Raw genomic sequence first — 26864 nt, 5'->3', positions numbered from 1 at the left:
TCCTTGTTTCTAGCAACGGTTGTGTTTACCTGCCCAGAGGTTTCTGTGGGGCTCACGAAGAGACAGCTGCTAGTGCTGGGGTGCGCGAGGCGCAGAGTCCGGGCACAGCCCACGGCCATCCCACTCACCAGCCTGCCGTTCACACCCAGGGCCGGTGGGGCCCTGTTCCAGCTGGGCGGCAAGGCAGGCGGGCAGAGGCCCGAGGCTGGCCCGAAGCCGGAGCTGGGACAAGAGCCGTGTGGGGCTCCGTGGGCCCAGTCCACCTCTGCTCCAGGGCCCGAGGGAGGCAGGTCGCACTGCCCTCTCAGCCGGGGCAGCACCCCGTCGGTGAGCCCCCAGTGAGGGAGGCCACAGGCGCGTCTGCTCGGGGGGCAAGCTGCCCGCCTGCCCACGTCTGTCTGTCTGTCTTCTGTGTCTGACTCCGTGGCCCTGCCTCCCGCTCCCTGTCTGGCACGCACACACGTGGCTCTGGCGGCTGGCCTGCTTTGCTCAGCTCGCCCGTGAGCGCCATCCATGCCCGGGCTGACCTTCCCTGTGGCCTCATCCCCGCCTCAGTGCCACCGCTGCCCGTGCCATGGGAGGTGGCCGTGGCGCCTGGAGCCGTCCTGGATCAGGGCTGCTCTGACCTCCTGCTTGTCTTCAGGTGTCGAGGCCGCATGTGCTCGCGTCGGCATGTCAGGGAGGGCCCTGGAGCTCTCAGGGTCCTGCCAGGGCCTGGTGGACACAGGGGAGCCCCTCGACCGTCCAGAGACGGGCAGCTCGGCCTGCGTGTCTGCTGGCCAGTCTGCCTCACGACGGGTGGACTTGGCCTCTGCGGAGCCACTTGGGGTGCCTCCCCTACCTCACCGAGTCTTCTGGTTTCATATTGACACGTGATTACTTTAGAACAGATAAGAAAAGCAGGAGGCTCTCAGAAGTAGCTTTCCTTTCCACACAGCCCTGGCTCATTTGGTGTGTGTGTGAGTAAACAAACGTGTGTGTACATGATGGCATGAGTGTGTGTGCATGTGTGACATGTGTGCATGTGGCGTGCGTGGGGCATGTGTGCATGTGGCATGTGTGTGTGGATGGCGTGTATGTGACATGTGTGATGTGTGTGTGCATGTGTGCAGGTGGCGTGTGTGGGGCATGTGTGTTCGTGTAAGGTGTGCAAGGTGTGTGGTGTGTGGCATGTGTGTGACATGGGTGATGTGTGTGTGCATGTGGCATGGGTGTGGTGTGTGTATGCATGTGGTGTGTGTGATGTGTGTACGTGCATGTGGTGTGTGTGGTGTGTGTGTGACTATGTGATGTGTGTGTGCATGTGTGGCATGTGTGGGACATGTGTGATGTGTGGCATGTGTATGCATGTGTGTGATGTGTGTATGTGCATGTGGTGTGTATGTGGTACCTGTGTGCATGGGGTGTGTGTGCATGTATGACGTGCGTGCTTAAGATGTGTATGATGTGTATGTGTACGTGACATTGTGACGTGTGTGCATGTGGCATGTGGCGTGTGTGAGGCATGTACGCCATCCCTGCCTGTTCTGTGCTGTTCCTTGGAACATCAGCACTGCAGAATCCCAGGCAGACGTGGGGACTGCAGAAACAAGACTGGTAAGCTGCCGGCATGCGTGGCCTCGGGGCCTGGCCCGCGCCGTCCGGCTAGCACCCCGGGATCCTGCGTTCACCAGGTCTTGCCTTCTGGTCCACTCCTCATTGCACAGAAGATACGTGGCCAGCCCTCCGAGCAGGGCTGAGTTTGCTGTACCTGCCGCCCCATCCTCTGAGCCTCTGAAGGGGACAGTGCTGCGTCCCGTGGCTGGAGGCGTGGGTGAAGGGTCCAGTCCCGGTGCGTGACACCCAGAGGCAGGGTGCCTGCTTGCTGGGCCCATGAGGGGTGATGCCATCTGCCCGCTGCCTGGAGCTGGGACGTTGCGGGAGGCTCTTGTTTCTGGCTGTGAGGGAGCTGCTCTTCCTGGGACCTGGGACCTTGAGCAGAAAGACAGCAGGGCCGCAGAGTCGGGAGGGAGTGCCAGGGCTCGGCCAGCTGTGTGGCATCTGCTGGCACGGCCATTTCGAAAATGTCTGGAGGTTCTTAAAACCACGAGAAGGAAGCCACATGTGATCCAGCAACAGCCCGATGGCTTTACATCCAAAGGGACAGGGACCAGTGAGTGGAGAGAGGCCTGCCCTCACCCTTAGTCCACTGCAGAACCTCCACACAGCCACACACGGAACGAGCTGGGTGTCCATCATGGACACGCGGTTCAGGAGGACCTGTGCACAGACGCGATGGAGCAGTCTTCAGCCCTGAAAACAAGCGACCGCTATCCTTCTCACCCAAGTGGATGAACCTGGAGTATGCCAGGGTGGGCGAGATGAGCCAGGCACAGAGCCCAGGGCTGAGGTCTTGCCTACGTGGAACCGAGTGGGACTCGGGTCAGCGTGTGCACTGCTGGTCCCAGGGGCCGGACTCAGGGGATGGGGGACATAGGTAAAGAGACAGGAAGGACATTTGGGCACTTGAGATGCATAGATTCTGGATGTCCAGTGGGCAGCGGGGTGCTCCGTTAGCCCTGCATCACGTGCTTGAAACGTGCCAAGACGGGCAGTCCCATGTGTTCCCCTTGCCGTGGCTGCTCCGGTGAGCTGCCGCGGGGGTCAGTTTGTGAACCTCTTGCCGCGTGCCTCCAATGCACAGTCCGTACCCATCAGTCTCGTTGCAGCAAGGCTGGGGGCTGGAGCCACCGGCTCAGGACGGGAGCCACCAGCCCGGGGCTGCCCCAGGGCCCGCGCACCAGCCACAGAGCAGGGAGGCTGCTGTGCGGGAGTGACCAGAGCCAGCCACTGCTCCCCACTGCTCGGATCCTGCTGGCCAAAGGGCCCTGTGCCCACTTGTCCCAGCCATCCCCCTGAGTCCTCCTCCGTCCTGGTGGGGGCCCTCACCCATCAGCCCAGAGCAGGAAGCCACCCCATCCACAGTGGCAGGACTGGCCTGCTGGCCCTGGAGCAGTGGCCAGGCTTGCGTCCTGGGGCTGTCCTCTGTGCCCTGAGCTGCTTGCAGCCTGTGTCCAGCCTTGAGGGCCTCGCCATGGCCACAGGGATGAGGCCGTGGTCCAACAGGTGCCCTGAGTTACCAAGCGTCCATGGAATCCCGAGGGGGAAGCCTGGCCCAGGGCCTTGCTTAGCCCACGTCCTCCAGTGACACTTGGTCATGCTGTCAGGGGGCACAAGGGTCCAGAGCTCTCATCTGGCTTTCCTTCCCTGCCCACAGAGCATGGGTAGTCATCCCCTGAGGCCCCACAGCTCCTGCCAGCTTGCCCCTCCTGGGCTGCCCGCTACTCAGGACAGGCAGCTGAGAGCAAGTCATGTGCACTCCCAGCTGACCTCTGAGCAGGACAGCAGGCAGGCCAAGGCGGGAGACAGCAGGTGGGCCCTGGGGGCCATGTTGGGGGAGGTCAGTGCTGGAGCACGTGGGCCTCATGCATCCACTTGCTCAGCATGATGGCCTTTCCTTCCCAGGGCTCATGTGACCCTTGGCTACTGAAGACCCTCAGGGTCTGTGCTGAGGAATACTCCTCACAGGGGCAGCTGGCTGTCGCCCACCTGTCTGCTCAGCTGCCCCTCGTGCAGTGAATGCCCTGAACTGCTGTGCACAACACCCTCCCAACACCAGGGCCCTGGAGAAGGCCCAGATCCCTAGTGGGCAAGGGAGGCAGCCACCCTGGGTGGGGCAGGCTGTGAGCCCCATGGGCTCTGACCAGCCAGGTGCAGGCCTGGTGTTCAAGCTGCAGGAGACGCAGGACCTCCACAGGGTGCCTCTGAGCAACCTATAGCTGCCTGGTCCCGGCAGCGCCTTCAGACGTCTGCCCTCCGGCCCCTTCACGTTCTCAAAGCAGACTCGCAAGGGCTTGGTTCGCAGCAGGTACCTTATGGTGATTTAGTGAGAAAGGTGAAGTCTAGCTTCTGTAAAATGAGAGATAGGTGCTCCTGGTAATGAGCAATAGGTGCTCCAGGTAATGAGCGATAGGTGTTCCTGGTAATGAGATAGGTGCTCCTGGTAATGAGCGATAGGTGCTCCTGGTAATGAGATAGGTGCTCCTGGTAATGAATGATAGGTGCTCCTGGTAATGAGCAATAGGTGCTCCTGGTAATGAGAGATAGGTGTTCCTGGTAATGAGATAGGTGCTCCTGGTAATGAGAGATAGGTGCTCCTGGTAATGAGCGATAGGTGCTCCTGGTAATGAATGATAGGTGCTCCTGGTAATGAGCGATAGGTGCTCCTGGTAATGAGAGATAGGTGTTCCTGGTAATGAGATAGGTGCTCCTGGTAATGAGCGATAGGTGCTCCTGGTAATGAGATAGGTGCTCCTGGTAGTGAGTGATAGGTGCTCCTGGTAATGAGATAGGTGCTCCTGGTAAGAGAAAGGTGCTCCTGGTAATGAGATAGGTGCTCCAGGTAATGAGCAATAGGTGCTCCTGGTAACGAGCGATAGGTGCTCCTGGTAGTGAGCAATAGGTGCTCGTGGTAGTGAGCGATAGGTGCTCGTGGTAGTGAGCGATAGGTGCTCGTGGTAGTGAGCGATAGGTGCTCGTGGTAACGAGCGATAGGTGCTCCTGGTAATGAGCAATAGGTGCTCCTGGTAATGAGCGATAGGTGCTCCTGGTGATGAGATAGGTGCTCGTGGTAGTGAGCAATAGGTGCTCCTGGTAATGAGATAGGTGCTCCTGGTAATGAATGATAGGTGCTCCTGGTAATGAGCAATAGGTGCTCCTGGTAATGAGAGATAGGTGTTCCTGGTAATGAGATAGGTGCTCCTGGTAATGAGAGATAGGTGCTCCTGGTAATGAGCGATAGGTGCTCCTGGTAATGAGATAGGTGCTCCTGGTAATGAGATAGGTGCTCCTGGTAATGAGCGATAGGTGCTCCTGGTAATGAGAGATAGGTGTTCCTGGTAATGAGATAGGTGCTCCTGGTAATGAGCGATAGGTGCTCCTGGTAATGAGATAGGTGCTCCTGGTAGTGAGTGATAGGTGCTCCTGGTAATGAGATAGGTGCTCCTGGTAAGAGAAAGGTGCTCCTGGTAATGAGATAGGTGCTCCAGGTAATGAGCAATAGGTGCTCCTGGTAACGAGCGATAGGTGCTCCTGGTAGTGAGCAATAGGTGCTCGTGGTAGTGAGCGATAGGTGCTCGTGGTAGTGAGCGATAGGTGCTCGTGGTAGTGAGCGATAGGTGCTCGTGGTAACGAGAGATAGGTGCTCCTGGTAATGAGCAATAGGTGCTCCTGGTAATGAGCGATAGGTGCTCCTGGTGATGAGATAGGTGCTCGTGGTAGTGAGCAATAGGTGCTCCTGGTAATGAGCGATAGGTATTCCTGGTAATGAGCGTGCTCCTGGTAGTGAGTAATAGGTGCTCGTGGTAGTGAGCGATAGGTGCTCCTGGTAACGAGTGATAGGTGCTCCTGGTAATGAGAGATAGGTGCTCGTGGTAATGAGAAATAAGTGCTCCTGGTAATGAGATAGGTGCTCCTGGTAACGAGCGATAGGTGCTCCTGGTAATGAGATAGGTGCTCCTGGTAATGAGATAGGTGCTCGTGGTAATGAGATAGGTGCTCGTGGTAGTGAGTGATAGGTGCTCCTGGTAATGAGATAGGTGCTCCTGGTAATGAGATAGGTGCTCGTGGTAGTGAGTGATAGGTGCTCCTGGTAACGAGCAATAGGTGCTCATGGAGCGCAGGGAGTGGTCCCGAGCAGGCGAGGGTGGCAGTGTGCCGTGCCCTGGTACCCTGAGCACCAGTCCCTCAAGTCGTCGTGCCTGGGACCACTTGGTGCCCTACCCGGAAGGCTGACTCGGAGAGTGGGGAAGAGGAGTGTCGTGCCAGCTGTGGGGGAACTTCTGCAGCCCCCCAGGCCAGAGACCAGCTTCAGCTGTGAGATGCATTCCTGTTGGGCCTCCCACTCCCCAGGACAGAGCTCAGCCTGGCCTCGGACACTTCAGGGCACATGAGGAGGAGGCCTGAGCTCTGGGCTGTCCCTCCATGGTGCCCATGTGCCCGTGACGCTGCAGCTCTGAATGTGGGTGCAGGGGTGGGCTGGCCCTGCAAGGGCAACCTATGCCCCGGTCTCCTGAAGGGTTAGGTGCCGCTGGAGGGTTGGTCTGCCCCGCAGAGGCCTGTGTGGGCACCTGGTGCTGTCCGGGACGTGAGAAGGGCCTCTGCATCTCCCAGTGACCTGCTGACACAGGAGTGGTGTGGTCGGTGGTTGAGGGGTCCTGTGTAGTGTCTTCCGGAAGGCAGGGCGCTGAGTGCGTGCCCCCACCTGCACAGGTGACGGAGAGAGGTTCCTGCTCGGAAACCACAACTCTAGCTGGAGTCTCCTGGGAAGCCAAGGGTATTCTGGAGACGGGAGTGCAGGAGGCAGGAGGGGGCAGGGCAGGGCAGGGCCTGGGCCTGGGTCCTGCCCCACTTGCCCACCTTCTGGTTCCTTCTTTCTTCCTGTCTCGTGCTCCTCTGGCAGCTGCATGTCAGGTACATGAGCACCTCCCTGACCTGGGGACACTGGTCCTGCAGGGCTCAGGTTCTGCCATCTTCTTCCGAGGCTCCTGAAAAACACAGAAAACACTCTGAAGCAAGCTTGTGATTCTGCCCTCAGCCAGGCCTCACTGGCTGGTCCTTGACCCAGGGACGACCTTCCACTTCTCGCCCAGGTGTTGTTCCACCACAAAGTGGGGCCTGTGGGGCCTGGGTTGAGAGTGAGCGGCTTTTCTCTCCAGCTCACATGTGGGCATCCTGATGAGCCGGGAGCGTCTCCTTGATGCTCCCATCTGCAGCTGTGTGTTTTCAAAATCTGACTCCAGATTGTGTCTCCTGTCACCTCTTCCCCTGGGTTGGAGAGAGCAGAGGGGTGATGCCATCAGCCAGAACCCTACAGGAGAGCCCACCTAGAGGGACAGACAGGCAGTGATGGCAATTGAGGCCACACCGGAGCCCTTGAGGCAGTGAGGCCAGACCCTGGGCTGTGCAACCAGACCCAAGGCAGTGTGAGCAGGACTGTGCACCAGAGTGGAGCCAGAGCAGGAGGACCAGAAGACCCACTCACTCCTGGACCTCGGAGCCTGAAGGTGGAGCAGGAGCCCTGAGAGACCCACTCCTGGACCTCAGGAGCTGAAGGTGGAGCAGGAGCCCTGAGAGACCCACTCCTGGACCTCAGAGCCTGAAGGTGGAGCAGGAGCCCTGAGAGACCCACTCCTGGACCTCAGGAGCCCAAAGGTGGAGCAGGAGCCCTGAGAGACCCACTCCTGGACCTCGGAGCCCGAGGTGGAGCAGGAGCCCTGAGAGACCCACTCCTGGACCTCAGGAGCCTGAAGGTGGAGCAGGAGCCCTGAGAGACCCACTCCTGGACCTCAGGAGCCCGAAGGTGGAGCAGGAGCCCTGAGAGACCCACTCTTGGTCCTCAGGAGCCCAAAGGTGGAGCAGGAGCCCTGAGAGACCCACTCCTGGACCTCAGGAGCCCGAAGGTGGAGCAGGAGCCCTGAGAGACCCACTCCTGGACCTCAGGAGCCCAAAGGTGGAACAGGAGCCCTGAGAGAACCACTCCTGGACCTCAGGAGCTGAAGGTGGAGCAGGACTTCCGAGAGACCCACTCCTGGACCTCTGGAGCCTGAAGGTGGAGCAGGAGACCTGAGAGACACACTCCTGGACCTCAGGAGCCTAAGGTGAAGCAGGAGCCCTGAGAGACCCACTCCTGGACCTCAGGAGCTGAAGGTGGAACAGGAGCCCTGAGAGACCCACTCCTGGACCTCAGGAGCCTAAGGTGAAGCAGGAGCCCTGAGAGACCCACTCCTGGACCTCAGGAGCTGAAGGTGGAGCAGGAGCCCTGAGAGACCCACTCCTGGACCTCAGGAGCCCAAAGGTGGAGCAGGAGCCCTGAGAGACCCACTCCTGGACCTCAGGAGCCCAAAGGTGGAACAGGAGCCCTGAGAGAACCACTCCTGGACCTCAGGAGCTGAAGGTGGAGCAGGACTTCCGAGAGACCCACTCCTGGACCTCTGGAGCCTGAAGGTGGAGCAGGAGCCCTGAGAGACACACTCCTGGACCTCAGGAGCCTAAGGTGAAGCAGGAGCCCTGAGAGACCCACTCCTGGACCTCAGGAGCTGAAGGTGGAACAGGAGCCCTGAGAGACCCACTCCTGGACCTCAGGAGCCTAAGGTGAAGCAGGAGCCCTGAGAGACCCACTCCTGGACCTCTGGAGCCTGAAGGTGGAGCAGGAGACCTGAGAGACACACTCCTGGACCTCTGGAGCCTGAAGGTGGAGCAGGAGACCTGAGAGACCCACTCCTGGACCTCAGGAGCTGAAGGTGGAGCAGGAGCCCTGAGAGACCCACTCTTGGTCCTCAGGAGCCCGAAGGTGGAGCAGGAGCCCTGAGAGACCCACTCCTGGACCTCAGGAGCCCAAAGGTGGAACAGGAGCCCTGAGAGAACCACTCCTGGACCTCAGGAGCTGAAGGTGGAGCAGGACTTCCGAGAGACCCACTCCTGGACCTCTGGAGCCTGAAGGTGGAGCAGGAGCCCTGAGAGACACACTCCTGGACCTCAGGAGCCTAAGGTGAAGCAGGAGCCCTGAGAGACCCACTCCTGGACCTCAGGAGCTGAAGGTGGAACAGGAGCCCTGAGAGACCCACTCCTGGACCTCAGGAGCCTAAGGTGAAGCAGGAGCCCTGAGAGACCCACTCCTGGACCTCAGGAGCTGAAGGTGGAGCAGGAGCCCTGAGAGACCCACTCCTGGACCTCAGGAGCCCAAAGGTGGAGCAGGAGCCCTGAGAGACCCACTCCTGGACCTCAGGAGCCCAAAGGTGGAACAGGAGCCCTGAGAGACCTACTCCTGGACCTCAGGAGCTGAAGGTGGAGCAGGACTTCCGAGAGACCCACTCCTGGACCTCTGGAGCCTGAAGGTGGAGCAGGAGACCTGAGAGACACACTCCTGGATCTCAGGAGCCCAAAGGTGGAGCAGGAGCCCTGAGAGACCCACTCCTAGACCTCTGGAGCCTGAAATGGAGAAGGAGGCCCCAGAGACTCACCTTGTTTGCTCATAACTAAGGATGGGCTGAAGACATTGTGGCTTAGAGTGACCTGAATGTAAAAGGCTCTCTGGGCACAACAAACCTACAGAGTGGCCCAGCATGGTTTAGTGCAGGAGGTTCATGGCCCTCGGTGTGGGGCAAAGTGGGAGCCTGGGGGTCCTCCTGGCCTGGTCTAGAAGAGGGAGAAGGGGGCAGAGGTGGGGTGACAGTACTCAGTGGCCATTCGCCAGGAACAGCCCAAGGCTTGAGGACAACTTGGTCTAGTACCTACTGGTGAGGCCTCAGGAGTACAGGCAACAGTGGAGGAACCTCCTCCGCTGATCCTCAGGCTCGGGAATCGTCAGGGGTCCTGGTGTTCATGGCCTGCAGGGCCACTGAGTGGTCTGTCGGGAGGTGGAGGCAGAGCAGGGCTTCACAGGTCACCTGGCGCATCGCAGCTCGGTACCAGGTGGGCAGCCCTCCCACCAAGAGGCCTGTGGCCAGCACCTCCAGTGCCCAGAGCGCACCCTCTCTGGCTTCCTGTGGGGAGCTCAGACCCTCAGCCTGTCCAACCCCGTGTCTCAAGACGGTGAGGATCACGGCTCTGCTGGGCTATCCTGGTTCTGATTCTTCGGGGCGTCCAGCCTGTTCCATCCCCTCTTTCTGTCACGACTCCTCGGTGCACACCCATGTGCCCATGCCATTCTGTGGGCAGAGCGCCGGCATCCTGCCTCCTGCCTTCGCAGGGCTGCCCTGCCGCTGCCCAAGTGCCTGGCCCTGCGCCTCCCCAGGGAACCCACCCCGCCCTAGGCCCTCCTCCTCTTCTGGGTGTGGAGCAGAGCCAGAAAAAGGCCCAGAAAGGACCAGAGGGCAGAGGTGGTCCACCTCAGTGTGCAGGGAAGGAGGGGTCAGGAAGCAGCAGGACAGAGGTGCTGGGCACAGACCAGGCAGTGCTGGCTGTCCATCCAGGGCATCAGGAGTTGTTGAATATCCACCATGCGCCAGACTCCAGCCTGCTCGCTCGCTCTCAGGGTGTGCATGCCACCTAGAGGCAGGGACACAATTGTCCCGGATCACAGAGACTGGCTCAGAGAGGCCAAGCAGCTTGCCAGGGTCACTGAGCTCCTGACGGCTGGGCCAGGACTCCCACCCAGACCCCGTGGTTCCCCTCGCTGGCTGCCAGGCCTCTGGTGCACTGTCCTGCTCTGCAGGACCGCTTCCCAGGAATGGGGTGCAGGACAGAGGAAAGCAGCCCTGTTCCAGCCCCTTGTAAAAGTGTCCCCTGAAGATGACCTGAAGTGGGAGCAGTGGCCACAGTGCTTTGTGCCCGGAGGCGCCGTGCAGCCCACAGAGCTGAAGGGCATCTGCAGGGACTTGCTGGTGCCGTCCTGCGTCCTCAGCCTCCTCCTGCATGGAGCCTGGCATGCCACACCCGCACCCCTCTGCTCCCCAGATGCAGGGCCGCGGCCCTCCTGTCCCGGGCGTCCTCCTTTCTGCCTGTGACAGAGCCAACTCAAGACAAAACCACGGGAGTGGACACTGACCCCCTTGCCTCAAGATAAGGGATGCACAGAACAGCTGTCCCGGAGGCCCCGGCCGCCACCCGTGCCGTGGCCCGTGCCGAGGAAGCTGTGCAGAGGCCCCAAATGCCCAGCGCCCCGTCCTCAGCTGCTCAGGCCTTATCCACGCCTCTGTCAGAAATGCCCCATTAGCCTCTCTACTCTCTACACCCCACCCCAGCAAGTCCCCAGCTGGGAGTCTCAGGCTGGCCGTCCATTGCCCCTTCCTTGACTGGCATAGAATCACCATAGCCATTGCTGTGTGATCTCCAGCAAGTCTCCCAGTCTCTCTGTGCTTGGTTTACTCATCTGAGAAGTGGGATGCTTATGTCCCTCCTGGGTGATTGTGACAGTTAAACTCAGTGATATGTGGAAGGTACTTGGTGGTAGTTTTGCTGTGGCTGCTTTCTACTGCTGTCAAAGATTTCCTGTGTGAACCGGTTAGGAAGCTGCTGTAGCCAGCTGAAGTCCAAGCATCCCACTCCTCCAGTGAAGCCAGCGGCACCGAGCAGGGGTCTGAAGCTGTTGGCTTCGGCAGGCTTCTCGATCCAGCTTTCCCCTAAACTGCTCCAGGCGGGGCGGGTGGGTGTCAGTGTCCCTGTAAGGCTGGTCCTCCTTGTGGTAAGCACTAGCTGGTCGTCCTGGGCACTCGCTGTGACTCACGGGGCTGCTCTGAAGCCACCCTGCCCCCAGGACGAGGCCGGAGTTCCAGGGAGGGCTTCTCGCAGGAGGCGGATCTGCGGTGCCTCTGCGTGGGCCTGACAGCCCGGGACTGCAGCCTCGCCCCAGGGAGCCACAGCCAGGCCACAGCTGGCAGACGGCCAGGGCACAGCTGCTCCGACCCTCCTGGGGTGGGGCAGGAGGGGCCTGGCAGAGCGAGTCTTCGAGGCGCCCCAGAGCCTGTGAGCAGAGTGGCTGGCCGGGTCCGACCGTGGCGTAGACCGAGGGTGTGACTGCAGCTGGCGTCTGCCACGTCCCTCCTGCGGTTGCCGAGCAGGGAGCACGTGGTGGGCGTCCTGTGCAGTGGGTTCCAGACGCTGCCCTTGGAGAAACGGTTTCTAGCTTCGAAACTAACACGTGGTGTGGTGTGACCCCAAGCCTGGTGTGGTGTGTGTCCAGGGCTGGCTGGGTGTGCGGGGGACAGCAAGGCCCTGCTGACCCACTCTCGGGCCCTGCTAAGTCAGGTGTGGGTGCTGGGTCCTTGCCTCCCTCAGGAAGGCCTGAGTTGACCCTGACCTGGGCGTCAGCATCCCTGGGCCTCAGCTTGGGAACCCCTGCACCAAGGGTCGATGTGGCCAGCAGATCAGAACGTGCCCTGGGCGTGCAGATGAGGCTGGGGGTTTCTGCACTGCTCCTGGGCCTGGGCTCGGGTGGTCCTCAGGTGCAGGAGTTGGAGGCCCTGGTCTGTGCTGGGTGGCCTAGGCTGTGGGTCTGGAGGCCGGAGGACACCTGAGCACAAGGCCAGCCTGCCTGCCCTGCGCAGGCCTGAGCACCTGCTCCTCAGCCTGGTGCCAGTGGCCCACAGCAGGCCAGCGGCTGGACCAGCCCTCGCCAGGGGCTGGACTCCTCCACCTCTGCCAAGCCGTGCGTCTGCAACCCCCGTGGTGAGCTGCTTCCCCTCCGAGTTCTTTCTTTGAAATTTTGTAAGGGTTTACTTTCCAGGTCAAGAGAAAAGAGAATACTTGGTGACTAAGTGAGTTAAGTTGCCGTGTATGTGAACAAAACACTTACATCTCATACAATCACTAATGACTCACTGAAAATACTTGGATTAAAAATGGGGAAATCTGCTAGCGAGTCAGTGCGGGCCTCAAATGCCCTGAGTGGACAATGGGGGCCCTTCGGCATTAAGAGGCAGGAGTGTGGACGTCCTCACAGCTGCAGGGCCAGGCACACTGCTTTGACGCCTATGGCCTCAGGCATCGCCTTGCCACGGATAAATGGTACCCCTTGCAGCCTCCCTTTCTTCTTTGTGCGCCTGTCTGTGCTCACTCTGCCCCTGGGGACCCTCACAGTGGGCCAGCTAGAGCAGGTCTCACCGGATGGCAGTGACGTCATCCCTTTGACCCTCAACCCTGGACTTGAAAAGATGCAACTGTTCCATTTGATTGACAGCAGGCAAAGGCCCTCAGGGACGGGCCTCTTGCCAGATATAAATGAGAGGGGCAATTAGCAAATCCTAGACTTCCTGTGCGGCCTGAGGCTCCTTCCCCCACCGCCTGTGCAGGGAGCCTTTCTTCTACCCTTCTGTCCATCCACTGTGTCCCTTTGAGCGAGGCCAGGGCTCTGACCCAGGTCACCAGCAGGGAGGACTCAGTTTCCCCGCCCAGATCCAGGGAGGCTCCTCCGGGGATCCGCCCCCAAGATGGTACCCACCTGTGCCCGCCTGGGCTCAGGCCCACCTGGCCGTAAGGTGCCACGGCTCCTTGTCACCTGCTTTCTTGGCCACTGGTGGCAAAGTGAAGGGTCAGAATTCCCCTGAGTGGACAGGAGTGTGCCAGGTGCTGCCCAGACAGGCCACTTGGCCTCCAGGTGAAGCCGCGGTGCTGAGGTGAAGCAAGTCCCAGGAGGTTAGGGAGGAGGGACCTCCCCTGAGGCCCTGCGGGCAGATGTGGAGCAGCTGCTCTGTGTGGATAGAACCTAGCAGTTGGGGGCCCCGCAGTCCTATCTGGATTGAACTGGTTCTGGACCCCTCAGCTGGGGTGGTCCCCTGGGCTGGAGAGGGCACGAGGGCAGCCTTCCCAGGTGGGAAGGGCAGGGTCAGGCCTGATGCCCCTGGCTGGCCACCCGTCCCCCTGAACGTCGGTGCACAGGGACCCAGTGGGACGCGGCCTGTGGAGCAGAAGGTCCTGAACCCAGCCGCTCCACCTGCCGGCCCCTGGGCCTCCCCGGGCTTCTGTCAGTGGTGGTCAGGGTAGGGGTCCTTGCTGGCCAACAGTGTTTGTGCCACCAGCCTATAAGAGCTCTGAGGGCCACCTGCCTGAACTTTGACCAAGTGGACAGCTGGGTGGCCTGCTTCCTGCCCAGGCAGTGTGGTGTCAGGAGCAGGGGTCACCTGGTGTGTCTCCATGGCGCTCTTCTGAGCCTCCTGCCCACACGCCGAAGCCCAGAGAAGGAGCTCGAAGTCCTCTCTCCACCAAGTGCAGACTGCCCGCAATTCTTGAGTGGACACAGGGATTAGGAAGGCAAGAGGCCATCAGTGAGCTGAAAGAGGTGCCCACCGCCCTCCCTGCCCCAGAGCCACTGCCCACAGGCTTGAGAGCAAGGAAGCTGAAGCCTCCTTGGTCACCCTCAGGGTCCTGCAGACCAGCCAGTGACGGGGAACAGTACGGCTGGCCTCTATCTGCTGACGTGCAGGGCCTCTGGGGCCGACAGAGCCCAGCCGCGTCCTGCTAGTGGGTCAGGGTGCCCGAGGCTGCTGGGTAGGCGGCAGAGAGAAGGTCCTGGAGGGGCACCTGCTAGGACTCCTCGCAGAGCGCAGCTACCCCTCAGGAACGCACCCTGCCTCCCAGAGACCTAGCCAGGCCTGGACGGGTGAGCAAGAGCCCTGTGGCGTCCCTCAGTGGCACCAGACACTCGTCAACCTGTCCCCAAGCCACAGGACCCCTTCCAGGGGGCACTTGGGCACAGGAGCTCGCAGCAAGGCCCAGACCATGCTCGGGACCCAGGCGCGCCTGTAGGGCAGGTACCGTCCAGTTCAGTAGGGCAGTCCCAGGGTCACTGCAGAACTGTCCAGGTGGGCGGCTTGATACGCCCAGAAGCTGGATACGGCCCAGAAGGTGGGCCGTGGCAGGGTCTCTCCTGGGACCCGATGGCCCAGGACCTGGCCAACCCAGTGCCTCAGGGCTCGTCCCCGACATTGGTTTCCCTCTGCCGGGTGGTCCCAGCCACAGGGAGTGTGCGTCCCAGCAGCCCAGAACTGCTCACAGCTGCAGGAAGACCCGGCCCCTCCAGCCTGCGTTCCCATGCCCAGATCCCGTCAGGAAGAACTGGGTCCCAGGAAAGGTGCCCAGGCTCACAGGCTGTTGGGATCCTTCCCACAGAGCGTCTGCCTGCCCAGCCTCTGGGGAGCCCGGGCCGGCAGCCCCAGGCAGGCGCCCCAAGTTGAGGCATGTACGGGCCACAGAGCCCCCGGCCTGGAAGCACCTAGCCACCCAGCCTTCGTGCAGTGACAGATTCTAGTGTGGTTCTCCCCACGGGCGAAGGCCACGGCGCTGCCGCAGCTCTGCCGCATGCTGGGAAACGGGCGCTGCACCCCAGCCCTCCCTCCAGGCCCGGCCTGACTCCTGCCGCACCTCCCGGCGCTTCCGGTGCCCCACCAAGCTCCCCAGGCCTCCTCCCAATGCCAGGCCCGATGCCCAGGGGGGTACCCGTGTGATGTACCTCAGTGGTCTGAAAGGCCAGGGAAGCAGGACGGCCAGTGCTGTGTGGATGGCACCTGCCGCGTGCCCTGCTGCTTCCAGGTGGAACCGTCTCCTGCGCCCACACTGTTTGTGGCCTGGACCCTCCAAGTGCAGAAGTGACGCTCTTTATGGTGCTGGGATGGACCCCAGGGCCTTGTGCCCCCTAGGCAGGCGCTCTGCACTGTGCTACACCGCCCGGGAGGGACCCCTTTCCACCTGTGTCAACGTCCCAGCGTAGACGCTCCTGTGGAAAGGGGCGTCCTCCAGGCCTCATGAGGGTCTGCCGCTGGCCCGCCATGCAAACTCCCCCGGCACCGTCAGAGCCCAGCACCCTCCCTGCCGCCCAGACCGGGCCTCGGACTCCTCGTCCAGTCTTGCTGGAACTCCTTGCTTCTGGCTGATGGTGTCCGGCCTGGCTAGACATGCTGCCCGCACATCCCCAGACCGGATGGAGCGCTGGCGGCAGACAGGGCCAGAGCCGGGGGTCCTGGCTGAGGGCAGCCCCGTCGCCACGCCCTCCTCCCAGGGCCAGGCACACGGTGAGGCCGCCGGCATGCCCGGAGCACCCGTGCGTTGGCAGACGTCCCGCTCACCAGCCAGTTGTCACTGCGCACAGGCAGCGGGGAGGCCCCAGCTGCCTCGGCCCTGCCGCCCGCGGTGGGCGGAGACCAGGCGCAGCTGTTTACCTGCGAGTCAGGTCCCAGCCCTGCACTGTGCTGGGCCCCGCCTTGCCTGGCCCTCCGCCCTCGGCCTCTCCCTGGTCCTCCTATCTCTGTCCCTCTCTGCCCTCTCCCTGCCTCTGCTGAGGCGAGGCACCAGGGCTTCTGTGCTGAGACCAGCCCTTCTCCTGGGGAGCCGGCCTGCTCTTCCCGCCACGGAGACGGCTCCCCTGGGTGGTGCCGGTGGTGCAGGTGGTGCGGGGTGGGGCTGGCCGGCAGGGCCCCAGGGCGTGGGCAGGCCTTCCTCCAGTGACCATCTCTCTCTCCCTCAGATGAAATCATGCACCAGGACATCCTGCCCCTCTGTGCTGCCGACATCCAGGAACAGCTCAAGAGGCGCTTCGCTTACCTGTCAGGTGGGTGCAGGAGCCAAGGCCGTGCGGCGGGGCTCCCTGGGTGGGGGCGTGAGGGGCCCTCAGCCTGCCGTGGGGCCACTGTGACAGGAGGTGGGCGGTTCGGTGCTCATGGTGACCTCCTGGGAGGTGGCCAGCCGTAGGCAGTCTTGGTCTGTTTTCCGTTGCCCATGACACAGTGCCTGAGACGGGACTCGTGAAGAAAAGAGGCTCAGTCTGGCCCTTCGTTCTGGAGGTGTGAGGTCGGGGCTGCTTCTGGTGATGGCCGTCCTGCTTGGCAGAGCCCCGACGCGGCTCAGGGCTTCTCGGGGTGATCCGGGAGCGCGGGTGCCGCGGGTCTGGGCTATGCTGCTTCCTGACCCCGGGCTCCACCCTGACCCTTGCGGAGGCCCACGTTCACCAGTCAGGTTGCGCTTCCTCCTCTGCACACCCCTCAGTGGGACTAGACCCACACACAAAGCCTTGGGGACGGTGACACCACATCTGACCAGAGCTGCTGGCATCCATGGAAGGACGCGCCTGTGCGCCGCAACCTGGGCCTCCCATGATGGGGCCAGCAGTGGACAAAGGGCAGCTCCTCAGTATGTGAGCTGTGTGCACAGCCACCGCTGCCCCTCCTCAGCCAGGGTGGCCTCCGCCCTGGCCAAGCAGCTGCCTGGGGACCAGGCCGCCCTCATCCAGCAGGCCGGCACTCGCCCAGCCTCCTGACAGCTCTCTGGCAGCCCGGCTCCAGCACCCGCAGCATGGACGCTGCCCTCTGGCCCGGACAATCCGTCTGCCAAGACCAATTCAGAAAAAATGTGCACACCAGCCCCTTCATGCTGCCAGCCAGGACCTGCCGGGAGCGAGGGGCTTCTGGGGCTCGCAGCCCCGCTGGGCCACGGGGTCTTTGTGTGCCCGGGGCAGCCCCCGCCCGGCTCCCTGGCCTGTCCCAGGGCCAAGCCTTGCGGTCACAGCAGAGCTGCCTCAGATGCAGGGACCTCAGGGAGCCCCGAGCAGCAGCGTGCAGGTTTCACCTGAGGGCCACGGCCAGCAGCTTGGCGGAGAGAGTCAGGGCGCCTCCGGGAGGTTGGGTGGGGGCGGCCGTCGCTGCTTCCCTGGGAGGGGTCCTTTGGGAGGGATGGAGCTCGCCTACAGGCTGGGCCAGGGACCAGCAGAGGCTCCAAGTCGCGGTGGCCTCATCGTCCCCGCTCTTCCACACAAGCAGGACCAGGAAGGCTCCAGACTGGTGTGGCCACCCCAGCCTGGGCTGCTGGCTTGACCCTGGACGTGAGCCGCCGCCCCCCATGAGGTGGTCTGGTGTGCCCAGGGAGGCAGGTCCTGGGAGGCCCCACGGCACATCCATACAGCTCCCCAGTTGCTCAACACCAGTCAGGGCCCCCGGGGTGCCTTGGCAATGGAATGAGGTCCTCATCAGCCAGAGTTCTTCTTGGTGGGCCTGACCTAATCAGTTGAGTCCCTGGGAACCCACTTCTCCTGGCACGAGGGATTCCAAGAGGGTGGGCCCACACAGTGGAGTCCCTCTGGCCGTGAAGGTCAAGGAGGCCACCTATGGAAGACACTTTGGCCCCTGGGAGCTGAAAGCAGCCCCACGGCCACCAGAAAGAACAGGGACCCTCCACCCCCAACCAAAAGGACCTAAAGTGCGCCCTCACCCCAGGGAACCTGGGAGAGGCCCCAAACTCAGGTGAGAGGCAGCCCGGCTGACCTCTTGGTTTGTCCCTTGAGACCCTGAAGAAGGCCTGGCTGAGCGAAGCCAGCAGCTTGGAACTGATGAGCTAGTGGCATTTCAAGCGGTGAAGTTTGTGGGGATCTGTTACGAAGGCGCATCTGAGCCTGTGTCTGGCACTGGGGATGGAACCCAGCTACCCCGCAGTCCTGTTTTGAAACTTTTTAATTTAAAATTTTTCCTTTTTGCCATTCTGGGGGTCGGAGCCCGGACCTCGTGCGTACTGGGCAAGCGCTCTACCTCCGAGCCACACCCTCCGCCTTGGACTCTGATTCTGAGGCAGAGTCTCACTCAGTTGCCAGGCTGGCCTAGAACCCGCAGCCCTCTGCCTCGGCCTCCGAGGGGCTGGGATGACAGGTGTGGGCCCACCAGAATCTGCAGCCTAAGTGTCCCGCGCTGGGCTGCCTCTGCCGGGCCTCCCTCCCAGGTAGGCGTTGCTGTGGGAGACCCTCTTCTCCTTCCCCAGTCACAGGACATCAGGGTGTTTCGCCTGACCTCGCTGGTGGTCACTGCCTGAGCCATGTCTGTCCCTGGGCCAGCCCCACCCCACAGTGGGCCCCTGCTCCTGCCCTTCTGGGGACACTGCCTGGCTGCCCCATGACCACACAGGCTACTGCATACCTTCCTGTCCAGTCCTCTCAGGGGCTGACCAATACAGCAGAATGCAAAGCTAACCAGTGTCCACTAAATGTCGCGAGCCCGCGGGGCAGGGTTCTGTACCTCGCGTCCCCTCTGCTGTGCCTGGTGCCTGGGCCTGAAGAGCACCCAGGCTCTCAGCCTCTCAAGTCAGCACTCCTTCAAAGCAGTCCTCTGGCAGGCCGTGCCCTTGAGCACCAGGGCAGCTGCCCTGGCCACTCACCGGCCCTCGGGGGCCCTGGATGGGGTCACTCCACCACGCCCCAGGCGTCGTGGAAGTGGGACAGGGAGGCTCCGGAGAACTTGGCAGCCCTCACCGGCCTCCTGCCCGACGGTGGGGTCTCTGCCTGGAGGTGCCGGCCACACTCTTCTCTGCTTTCTGCACTTCCCGCATTCACAAGCCCGGCCTCCTGCTCCCTCTTTCCCTGGCGATTTTAAGTTTTCGAGCAGCTGAACTAAGTGCCCAGCTTGCTGACGGGCTCCCAGGGAGGAGCTGCCTGAAGGCTCGTGGAGGGCGCCCCCTGCAGGCCTCAGACCCACCGGGGCTTCACCACAAGCACAGACCCGGCTGCGTGAGTCAGGCAGAGGTGCGTCCTGCTCGCGGGGACCCAAGTTGACGCCGGCATCTCTGGGGACTCGGGAGCCCGCAGGGGTCAGATAGTTCACCCTGACCCTGAATTCTGCCTCCAGAGCTATGAGAGACGAGCTTCAGTAGTTGGTTTGTAAGCTGTCAGCTGAGGATTCTTGTTACAGCAGCCCAAAGAGACGCAGGCACAACTCCCAGGAGGACCAGTCGGTGCGGAAGCCTCCTCTGGAAATGTCCCCTGCAGGGAGCATCCCTGAGCTTTGGGGCCTCTGTGGACACCATTGTCCAGAGACCAGGCCTTGCGTCTGGGTGGAGACCTTCCCAGCTCTGACGACTCCAGAGGCAGTGTAGCGTGTATGCACTACCTGACGTGTTCATTCCGAAGCACCCGCCATTGCTGAGGTCCTAGAGCTCACGATAGGTTTTCAGATGCAGAGAACGTAAGACCACAAAGAGTCACTGCCCCGGGAGGGAGGCCCTTTAAGTCAGACGTCTATGGAGAACGAGGACGGCGGCCCTTTAAGTCAGAGTCTATGGAGAACGAGGACTGCGGCCCTCTAAGTCAGACGTCTATGGAGAACGAGGACGGCGGCCCTCTAAGTCAGACCGTCTATGGAGAACAAGGACTGCGGCCCTTTAAGTCAGACGTCTATGGAGAACGAGGACGGCGGCCCTTTAAGTCAGACGTCTATGGAGAACGAGGACGGCGGCCCTCTAAGTCAGACGTCTATGGAGAACGAGGACTGCGGCCCTTTAAGTCAGACGTCTATGGAGAACGAGGAGTGCGGCCCTTTAAGTCAGACGTCTATGGAGAACGAGGACGGTGGCCCTTTAAGTCAGACGTCTATGGAGAACGAGGACGGCGGCCCTTTAAGTCAGAGTCTATGGAGAACGAGGACTGCGGCCCTCTAAGTCAGTCTATGGAGAACGAGGACGGCGGCCCTTTAAGTCAGACGTCTATGGAGAACGAGGACGGCGGCCCTTTAAGTCAGAGTCTATGGAGAACGAGGACTGCGGCCCTTTAAGTCAGAGTCTATGGAGAACGAGGACGGCGGCCACACACCCAGGCCCTGCTGCTGGCTGTGTCCACTTCCCTGGTGCGTGGCCCGCCGGCCGGCCACCCAGGGTGTGAGTGTGTGCCCTGCTCTGCCGGGGCTGCTGGGACGCACACGCAGACCGGTGGCCTCAGGACAGAAGCCTGCTGGGGACGGGAGGCGAGGACCGCCGCAGGGCACAGGGCCAGTCTGTTCTGCAGAGGACCCGCGTCCCGGCCTGTCCTGGTGTGAGGCAGGCGAGGTCTGTGCGGTCAGTCCCACTGGCGGCCACCTCGTGACCATCACCGCCTAAGCCCCCCTCGTATCGTCAGCCTGGGGTCGGGGCCTCGGCCGGGAATCCTGGGGAGCGCGGACACGTCACCCGTGATGACGCGTGTGCATGAGGGCATGCGGGAACCACAGGCGTGCCCATGGGCGGGGACCCCTGCCCAAGCTCTGCTGCCGCTGGCCAGGCTGGCGCGGGGCCCAGGTGCCCCACACCACCTGCCTCCTGATGCGTCTATGGGCCGCTGTCTCCCTGCCACGGAGCTGTGGCTGCCGCTCTGCGTCCTGTGGCACGGTGGTGCTGCTTGTCCTCTCGCACGCGGGCTTCCAGCAGCACAGAGCTGCTCCTGCACGAGGCCAGCTGAAACGGAGACAGGACACCAGGTTGAAGCACGGACGCGCCACGCAGGGTCGCCACCTCTGCCTACCGGAGCGGGCTGGGCTCTGGGGCAGGACATGAGAGCTAGCGTGTAGGTGTGCTGAACCCGTCAGGAGGGCAGCGTCAGATGCCAGGGCTGCCTGAGCAGGGTGGGGGCTCTTGCTTCTACCACTGGGAGGGACTTCGGAGCCCATTCTGGGCCACCTGCCCCCAGGTCCCCGCTGCGCCTTGGACTGTGCCGCAGAGGGTGGGCACGCCCAGCTCCCGGCTGGAGCCAGTTACCTGCCACACGCTGGCGGTCCCAGAGCTCCGGGGCTGGCTTTCTGAATCACAGCAGAAAGACCCAGAAAGACGGCGGCTTCCACGCTCACCTCCATGAGGAGCAGGGGCTTTGCTTCCCATCAAAGCTGTGGTTGTTGCTTAAAGCTGCTTTGGTTGCCGAGAGACCCCTGGCCCAGCAAGATCGGGGTCAGCTGTATCGGGCAGCCTGCTGTGGCCTGCGCCCTGAGGGACTTGGTTCTACCATCCTCGTGAGAAACCGCAAACGGGGGAGCATGGGCATCCACAGAGGGCCCGGAGGAGGGGAAGTTCCGTCCCAGAGGCCTTGGTGAGCAAGGCCCTGGGCGCTGCCACCAGGACGGAGCCTCAGCACCTCCGCTCACCGGGGTTCGCGTGGGCATTTGCGACTTCGGTGGAGTGGCGGCACACCCCACCTCTCCTCCTGCACCAGGTCCAGGTCAAGCACAGTGGACAGAGATGGACTTCATCTCCATCACCAGCCTGCACTCGGACACCAGCCCTACAGGAATTGTCAACCCAACAGAACGTCCGTTCACCTAAAGGGCCGGGGTCCATGGGATCCTGCCACGCGGGTGTCCGTCTGTGTAGGGTGGGGGCCTCATCTGCAGTTTGGAATTCCTAAGGGCAGTGGAGGCTGGAGAGCCACCTTCCACCTCTCCTCGGCTCTCCCACAGACGTGGAGGCCTCCATCTTTCCTGCCGTGCTACCCAGTCCCACTTTGGGGACCGCTAAGGGCAGGCGTGGGCCACATGGCCCTCTGGCCTGCGGCTCGCCTGGCCATGGTCCAGAACACTCCTGTCCTCACTGGGGGGCCACCATGGCCTCCTGACGGTCACGGTGCTCTGTGGTCATCATCCCCCTGAGAAGCCGAGGTGCTGGATCCACCTCCCGAAGGGCTCGGGTCCCTGAGGAGGCCTCCAGTCTGCTCAAAGGGCGCGGTGCGCGCAGACGCCCCGCAGCTGCGGTCTGAGGGTTTCTCTGAGAGGAAGTGAGGATCCAACATGCTGAGAGGTGTTGGGAAAGCGTCAGGCTGCTCCACCCAGGCCTGTGGTGCCGTGTGACCTGGGAACGGGGCCAGGAGCCGAGGGGTCTCGAGGCCAAGAGGGCGGGGCGACTGGTCACACGCGTGCGAGGGGCGAGGGCAGGAGAGCCTGTGTGGCCTGGACCTCACCAGGTTCCAACTGAGGGACTGAGCTGCAGCTGAGCGCCTGCTCTGGCCTGGCTGGCCGCTGGGCTCACCCTCTGTGTGGTGACCAGTAGCACCTGGGCCCCATACAAGGGAATCGTAGACTGTACCTGTCAAGAGAGACCGTGTCCTCCCGGGCAAGGCTGCTGTGCTGGGGACAGCTTGCAGGGGAACTTCCACGTGGCAGCAGAGCCCCAGCCCTGAGGAGGGGCCCAGAGGGCAGCAGGTGAGGCCGAGCCTCCAGGGCCTGCATGACGGCTTCCATGAGGGGTGGGGGCGGGGTTGGCGGTGATGAGGATTGTGGCAAACACCGCCTGCCACACATGGCCTGGAGCACCACATGAACAGATTACTCTGACTCCAGGTGGGGACGTGGGGTGTGGCAGGGTGGTGGCCTGCCTGGCTATCCCTGGAGAGCAGCACGCTCTCCCACTCCCAGCCTGAAACAGCCCCCACATGTCTGCTTACATTTGGTGGGTCAGGAATCTGCAAGGGCTGAGCTGGGGGTCATGCCACATGGTGCTGACCAGGGTTATTCACTGGGCTGTGTCCACTGCCTTGGGGCTTGGCTCATACTCAGGCTCTTCCATGTCCTTCCATGCAGCCCGTCCCTCCCAGTGGTGCCTCCTCTCGGCTTGTGAGCCAAGGCTCTGCATGACTTCCTCAGGTCCTGAGCAGAGGGTGGCACTGGCTCGGGCCACACAGCATCACTTCCATATGTCCTGTGGGCCAAACTCAGGCTCCAGGAGGATGAACTTGTCCCCCAGGGATCATGGCCAGTGTGCTGGGACCCCAGCCTCCATGGCATTAGTCACAGTTGGACCAGGACGTCCACGAGCTGTAGAGCCTGCTGAATTGAATTCATGAAGACACTGAACACTGGAGAAACTACAGATGTCTGCAGCAGAAAGTCAGAAAGTCACCAGGACATACCTGGTGTGTGTCATGTGACTTCTCGGGTCTGGATGGCTGTGGGCTCAGGGTGTGGAAAGCAGGTACAAACGCATCAATTGAGACAACTGACACAGGCCAGAAGGATGTGGCTGATGTTACAGTGGTCACCCCAACAGAAAACACTGCACCTCTGCTTTAATCCATCTTGCTTTTTGGTGGGATCTGCAGTCGTCCTCTGTGGGATCTGCAGTTGTCCTCTCTGGGATCTGTAATTGTCCTCTGAGATCTGCAGTTGTCCTCTGAGGATCTATAGTCGTCCTCTGTGGGATCTGCAGTTGTCCTCTGTGGGATCTGCAGTTGTCCTCTGTGGAATCAGCAGTTGTCCTCTGGGATCTGTAGTTTGTCCTCTATGGATCTGCAGTCATCCTCTGTGGGATCTGCAGTCATCCTCTGTGGGATCTGCAGCTTGTCCTCTGTGGGATCTGCTGCTTGTCATCTGTGGGATCTGCTGCTTGTCATCTGTGGGATCTGCAGTCATCCTCTGTGGGATCTGCAGCTTGTCCTCTGTGGGATCTGCTGCTTGTCATCTGTGGGATCTGCTGCTTGTCATCTGTGGGATCTGCAGTCATCCTCTGTGGAATCTGCAGCTTGTCCTCTGTGGGATCTGCTGCTTGTCATCTGTGGGATCTGCAGTCATCCTCTGTGGAATCTGCAGCTTGTCCTCTGTGGGATCTGCAGTCATCCTCTGTGGAATCTGCAGCTTGTCCTCTGTGGGATCTGCAGTCATCCTCTGTGGGACCTGCAGCTTGTCCTCTCTGGGATCTGCAGTTGTCCTTTCTGGGATTTTCAGCTTGTCTTCTGTGGGATGTGCAGCTTGTCCTCTGGGATCTGCAGTTGTCCTCTTTGGGAATCTTCAGTTTGTCCTCTGTGGGATCTGCTGTTGTCCTCTGTGGGATCTGCTGTTGTCCTCTGTGGGATCTGCAGTTGTCCTCTGGGATCTGCAGTCATCCTCTGTGGGATCTGCAGTTGTCCTCTGTGGGACCTGCAGCTTGTCCTCTGGGATCTGCAGTTGTCCTCTTTGGGAATCTTCAGTTTGTCCTCTGTGGGATCTGCTGTTGTCCTCTGTGGGATTGGCAGCTTGTCCTCTGTGGGATTTGCAGTTGTCCTCTGTGGGATCTGCATGTCTTTCACAGTGAGAAGCAGCAGCGAGCTGTTCACACCTCCATGGTACTTGTGGACTCGGTGCTCTGCAGGTGTCTGTGTGCTGGTGGGAAGAGCTGGGCAGCCCGGGCACCTGCTGAGTGCCTGCCTTTGGTCTCTCCCCAGGTGGGCGGGGTCAGGATGGAAGTCCGGTCATCACCTTCCCTGACTACCCAGCCTTCAGTGAGATCCCGGACAAGGAGTTCCAGAATGTCATGACCTACCTCACCAGCATCCCCAGGTGCGTGCTCAAGGTCAGGGCTCACTTCTTGGTAGGTTGGGCCTCTTTCTGGACCTCAGCAAGTGAAGGAAGAATCAGCGTCTTTGCAAGATGACCCTTTCCTCAAGGGCCCGTCAACTTTGGGAAGAGAGAGATCTTTGTCAGGGAAGGGCGTGGGCTCAGAGGAGTTCAGGATCGTATGTACCGTCTGGTGGGTCAGTGCAGTGGTTGCCACCCCAGGGCCACTGTGCTAGTGTCACCCTGAACCAGTTGTCCAAAAGTCAAAGTTCAGGATAGGCATCAGAACCTGGCCAAGAATGGCAGGTATCTCCATGGCCTCAGGCAGATTATGGAAATCACCCTCATGCCCCACAGAGAAGCCATTGCCTGAGCGAGCAGTGGACCCTATGCTGGGTGACCACAGGGGTCACCTGGACAGGATGATTTTGTTCCTCTCTCATGAAGCAGATGCTGGGGAAGGCTCAGTCAATGGGCGACAAAGCATCTTTGCTCTACTATCTCCAATGACAGTGGTCACAGTCCAGATACCACGGCTAGCCTGTGAGACAGGAGGATGGCAAGTTCCAGGCCAGCCTCAGCAACTCAGTGAGACCCTGTCTCAAAAACTAAAAACTAAGAAGGGCTGGGGACGTGGTCAGTGGTGAAGCACCCCTGGGTTCAATCCCTGCTACCAAATAAAAGAGTAGTCAGGGTGCTGGTCGCTCAGAGCTCCTGGAATCAGTCTGCCCTAGAAGGCAGCACGCACCCAGACACTGCGGGCTCCGAGGACCCGCCCGGCAGCTGGCGCCTGGAGGCAGGTGAGCAGGAGCAGCCTGGGAATGGAGGCACCACTGGGACAGGGGAGTTGCAGCTGCTCTGGAGGGAGGCACTGCCTCCAGCAGAGAGGCACTGGGACCCTGCCGTGCCACCACTCTGGATTTGACCTCGGCCCTTTCCTTGCTGGATGCACCGCGGCCAGGTTGCCTGAGCCTCAGCAGGCCTGGGGCCAAGGTGTGAATACTGTGCAGTGTCCCCTCATGTTTTTTCCTCGTCCTGACGATTATGCACCTGTGCCCGGCCACCATGCCCATGAGTGACCATGGCACCTGGGAAGAGGCCAGAGGGGTGCCGGGGTCACGGGAGCGGGAGGAGGGTGAGAGACACACAGAGGCCTATGTAGGTGAGGCCAGCACTGCAGGTTCCTAGTTGCACCTCAGCTGTCACCATAGTCCCCAGAGCCTCACCTCTGCACTGTGGCCGGGGTGGCTGTACCTGGGAGTCTCCCTCTCCTGCTGTGACGTGGGAGGGGGGTGCTCTGACACAGGTGGACCAGGTCCCCACACTCCTGGACAGCTAGGTGTGCAGGCCAGGGTGGTGCTGGACACAGGTGGACCAGGTCCCCACACTCCTGGAGAACTGGCCTCACCCCACCCTCCATCGTGACTAGGGTACATTTCCCAGCTCAGCCTGTCTTGGCTTCTCTGTGGTGGGCTCGCCTCAGGCTTTTGTGCACACTCCTCACACACACTCACCCATGCGTGCTCACACTCACAGGCACACACCCTCCCTCCTGGGAGGGCAGTAAAGGAAGTCAGGCTAAGCTAGAAATCTCAAGAACATTCAAGGAAAATGGCCCTGGTCTTGCAGCCCTCTGGTGGTCAGAACAGACCTGAGTTGGAGGACCACGGTGTCAGCTGGGCGCCACCTGCTGGCACCTCCAGGGACAGTGGGCTCTGACCATCCGGTGGCCTGGACAGGGAGAGTCCCTGGAGGCCCCTGATCCTGCCTTCTGGGGTCACAGGGAGGCAGCACCCTCTTCCCGGGCACCTTGCAGCCCTTTGCCTGGGCACAGCTGAGCGTGCTGGTTGCTGGACAAGGTCCTGCGGACTGTGCTGGTTAAATCGCTGTGGACACCCATCTTGGCAGCACCAATGCAGAGCACACACAGGAATCTGCTCCCAGCACAACGCAGCAATAGATCACCTGGAGCCTCCTGTGGGGGGAAGCCTGGGGGCGGGCGGTGACGTCAGGGGCTGCGCCTTCCTCCCCAGGACCCCAGCCTCCATTCACAAAACCCAGTCCTGCACCTGCACACTGGCTCCGGGGCAGGTGCAAGGACACACACGCTGTGTGTGCACACAGGGACATCCACAGCATGCCACACACACACACGCCCACCTGTGTGCAGACACGCACACACGTGCAGGCACATGGTGTGCACAGACACACAAAGTTGTGTAGTTGCACACATGCCACAGGCCTCACGCACAGCAGTGTCCCACCCGTGGAGGCTCCCGTGGAGATTTCAGTGTGGTCCAAAACCCTTCTCTCTCAGGTTCA

At 61.4% G+C, this 26864-nt stretch overlaps 1 protein-coding gene across 18 annotated transcripts in view; it reads left to right on the top strand.

The window, feature by feature from the left end:
- Mcf2l (MCF.2 cell line derived transforming sequence like) overlaps positions 1–26864 on the top strand; it is a 101699-nt gene that overhangs the window by 31668 nt on the left and 43167 nt on the right. For all 18 annotated transcript variants that reach the window (XM_047553185.1, XM_047553184.1, XM_047553188.1 and 15 more), the window contains 2 exons: positions 15995–16078; positions 24431–24545. In XM_047553185.1, the coding sequence (XP_047409141.1) occupies positions 15995–16078; positions 24431–24545 (199 nt within the window). The remainder of the gene's footprint in view (positions 1–15994; positions 16079–24430; positions 24546–26864) is intronic.

Source organism: Sciurus carolinensis, chromosome 5, assembly GCF_902686445.1.
Source record: "Sciurus carolinensis chromosome 5, mSciCar1.2, whole genome shotgun sequence".
Lineage (NCBI taxonomy): Eukaryota > Metazoa > Chordata > Mammalia > Rodentia > Sciuridae > Sciurus > Sciurus carolinensis.
Note: the sequence above shows the minus strand (reverse complement) of the source record. Positions and strands in the feature narration are given on the sequence as shown.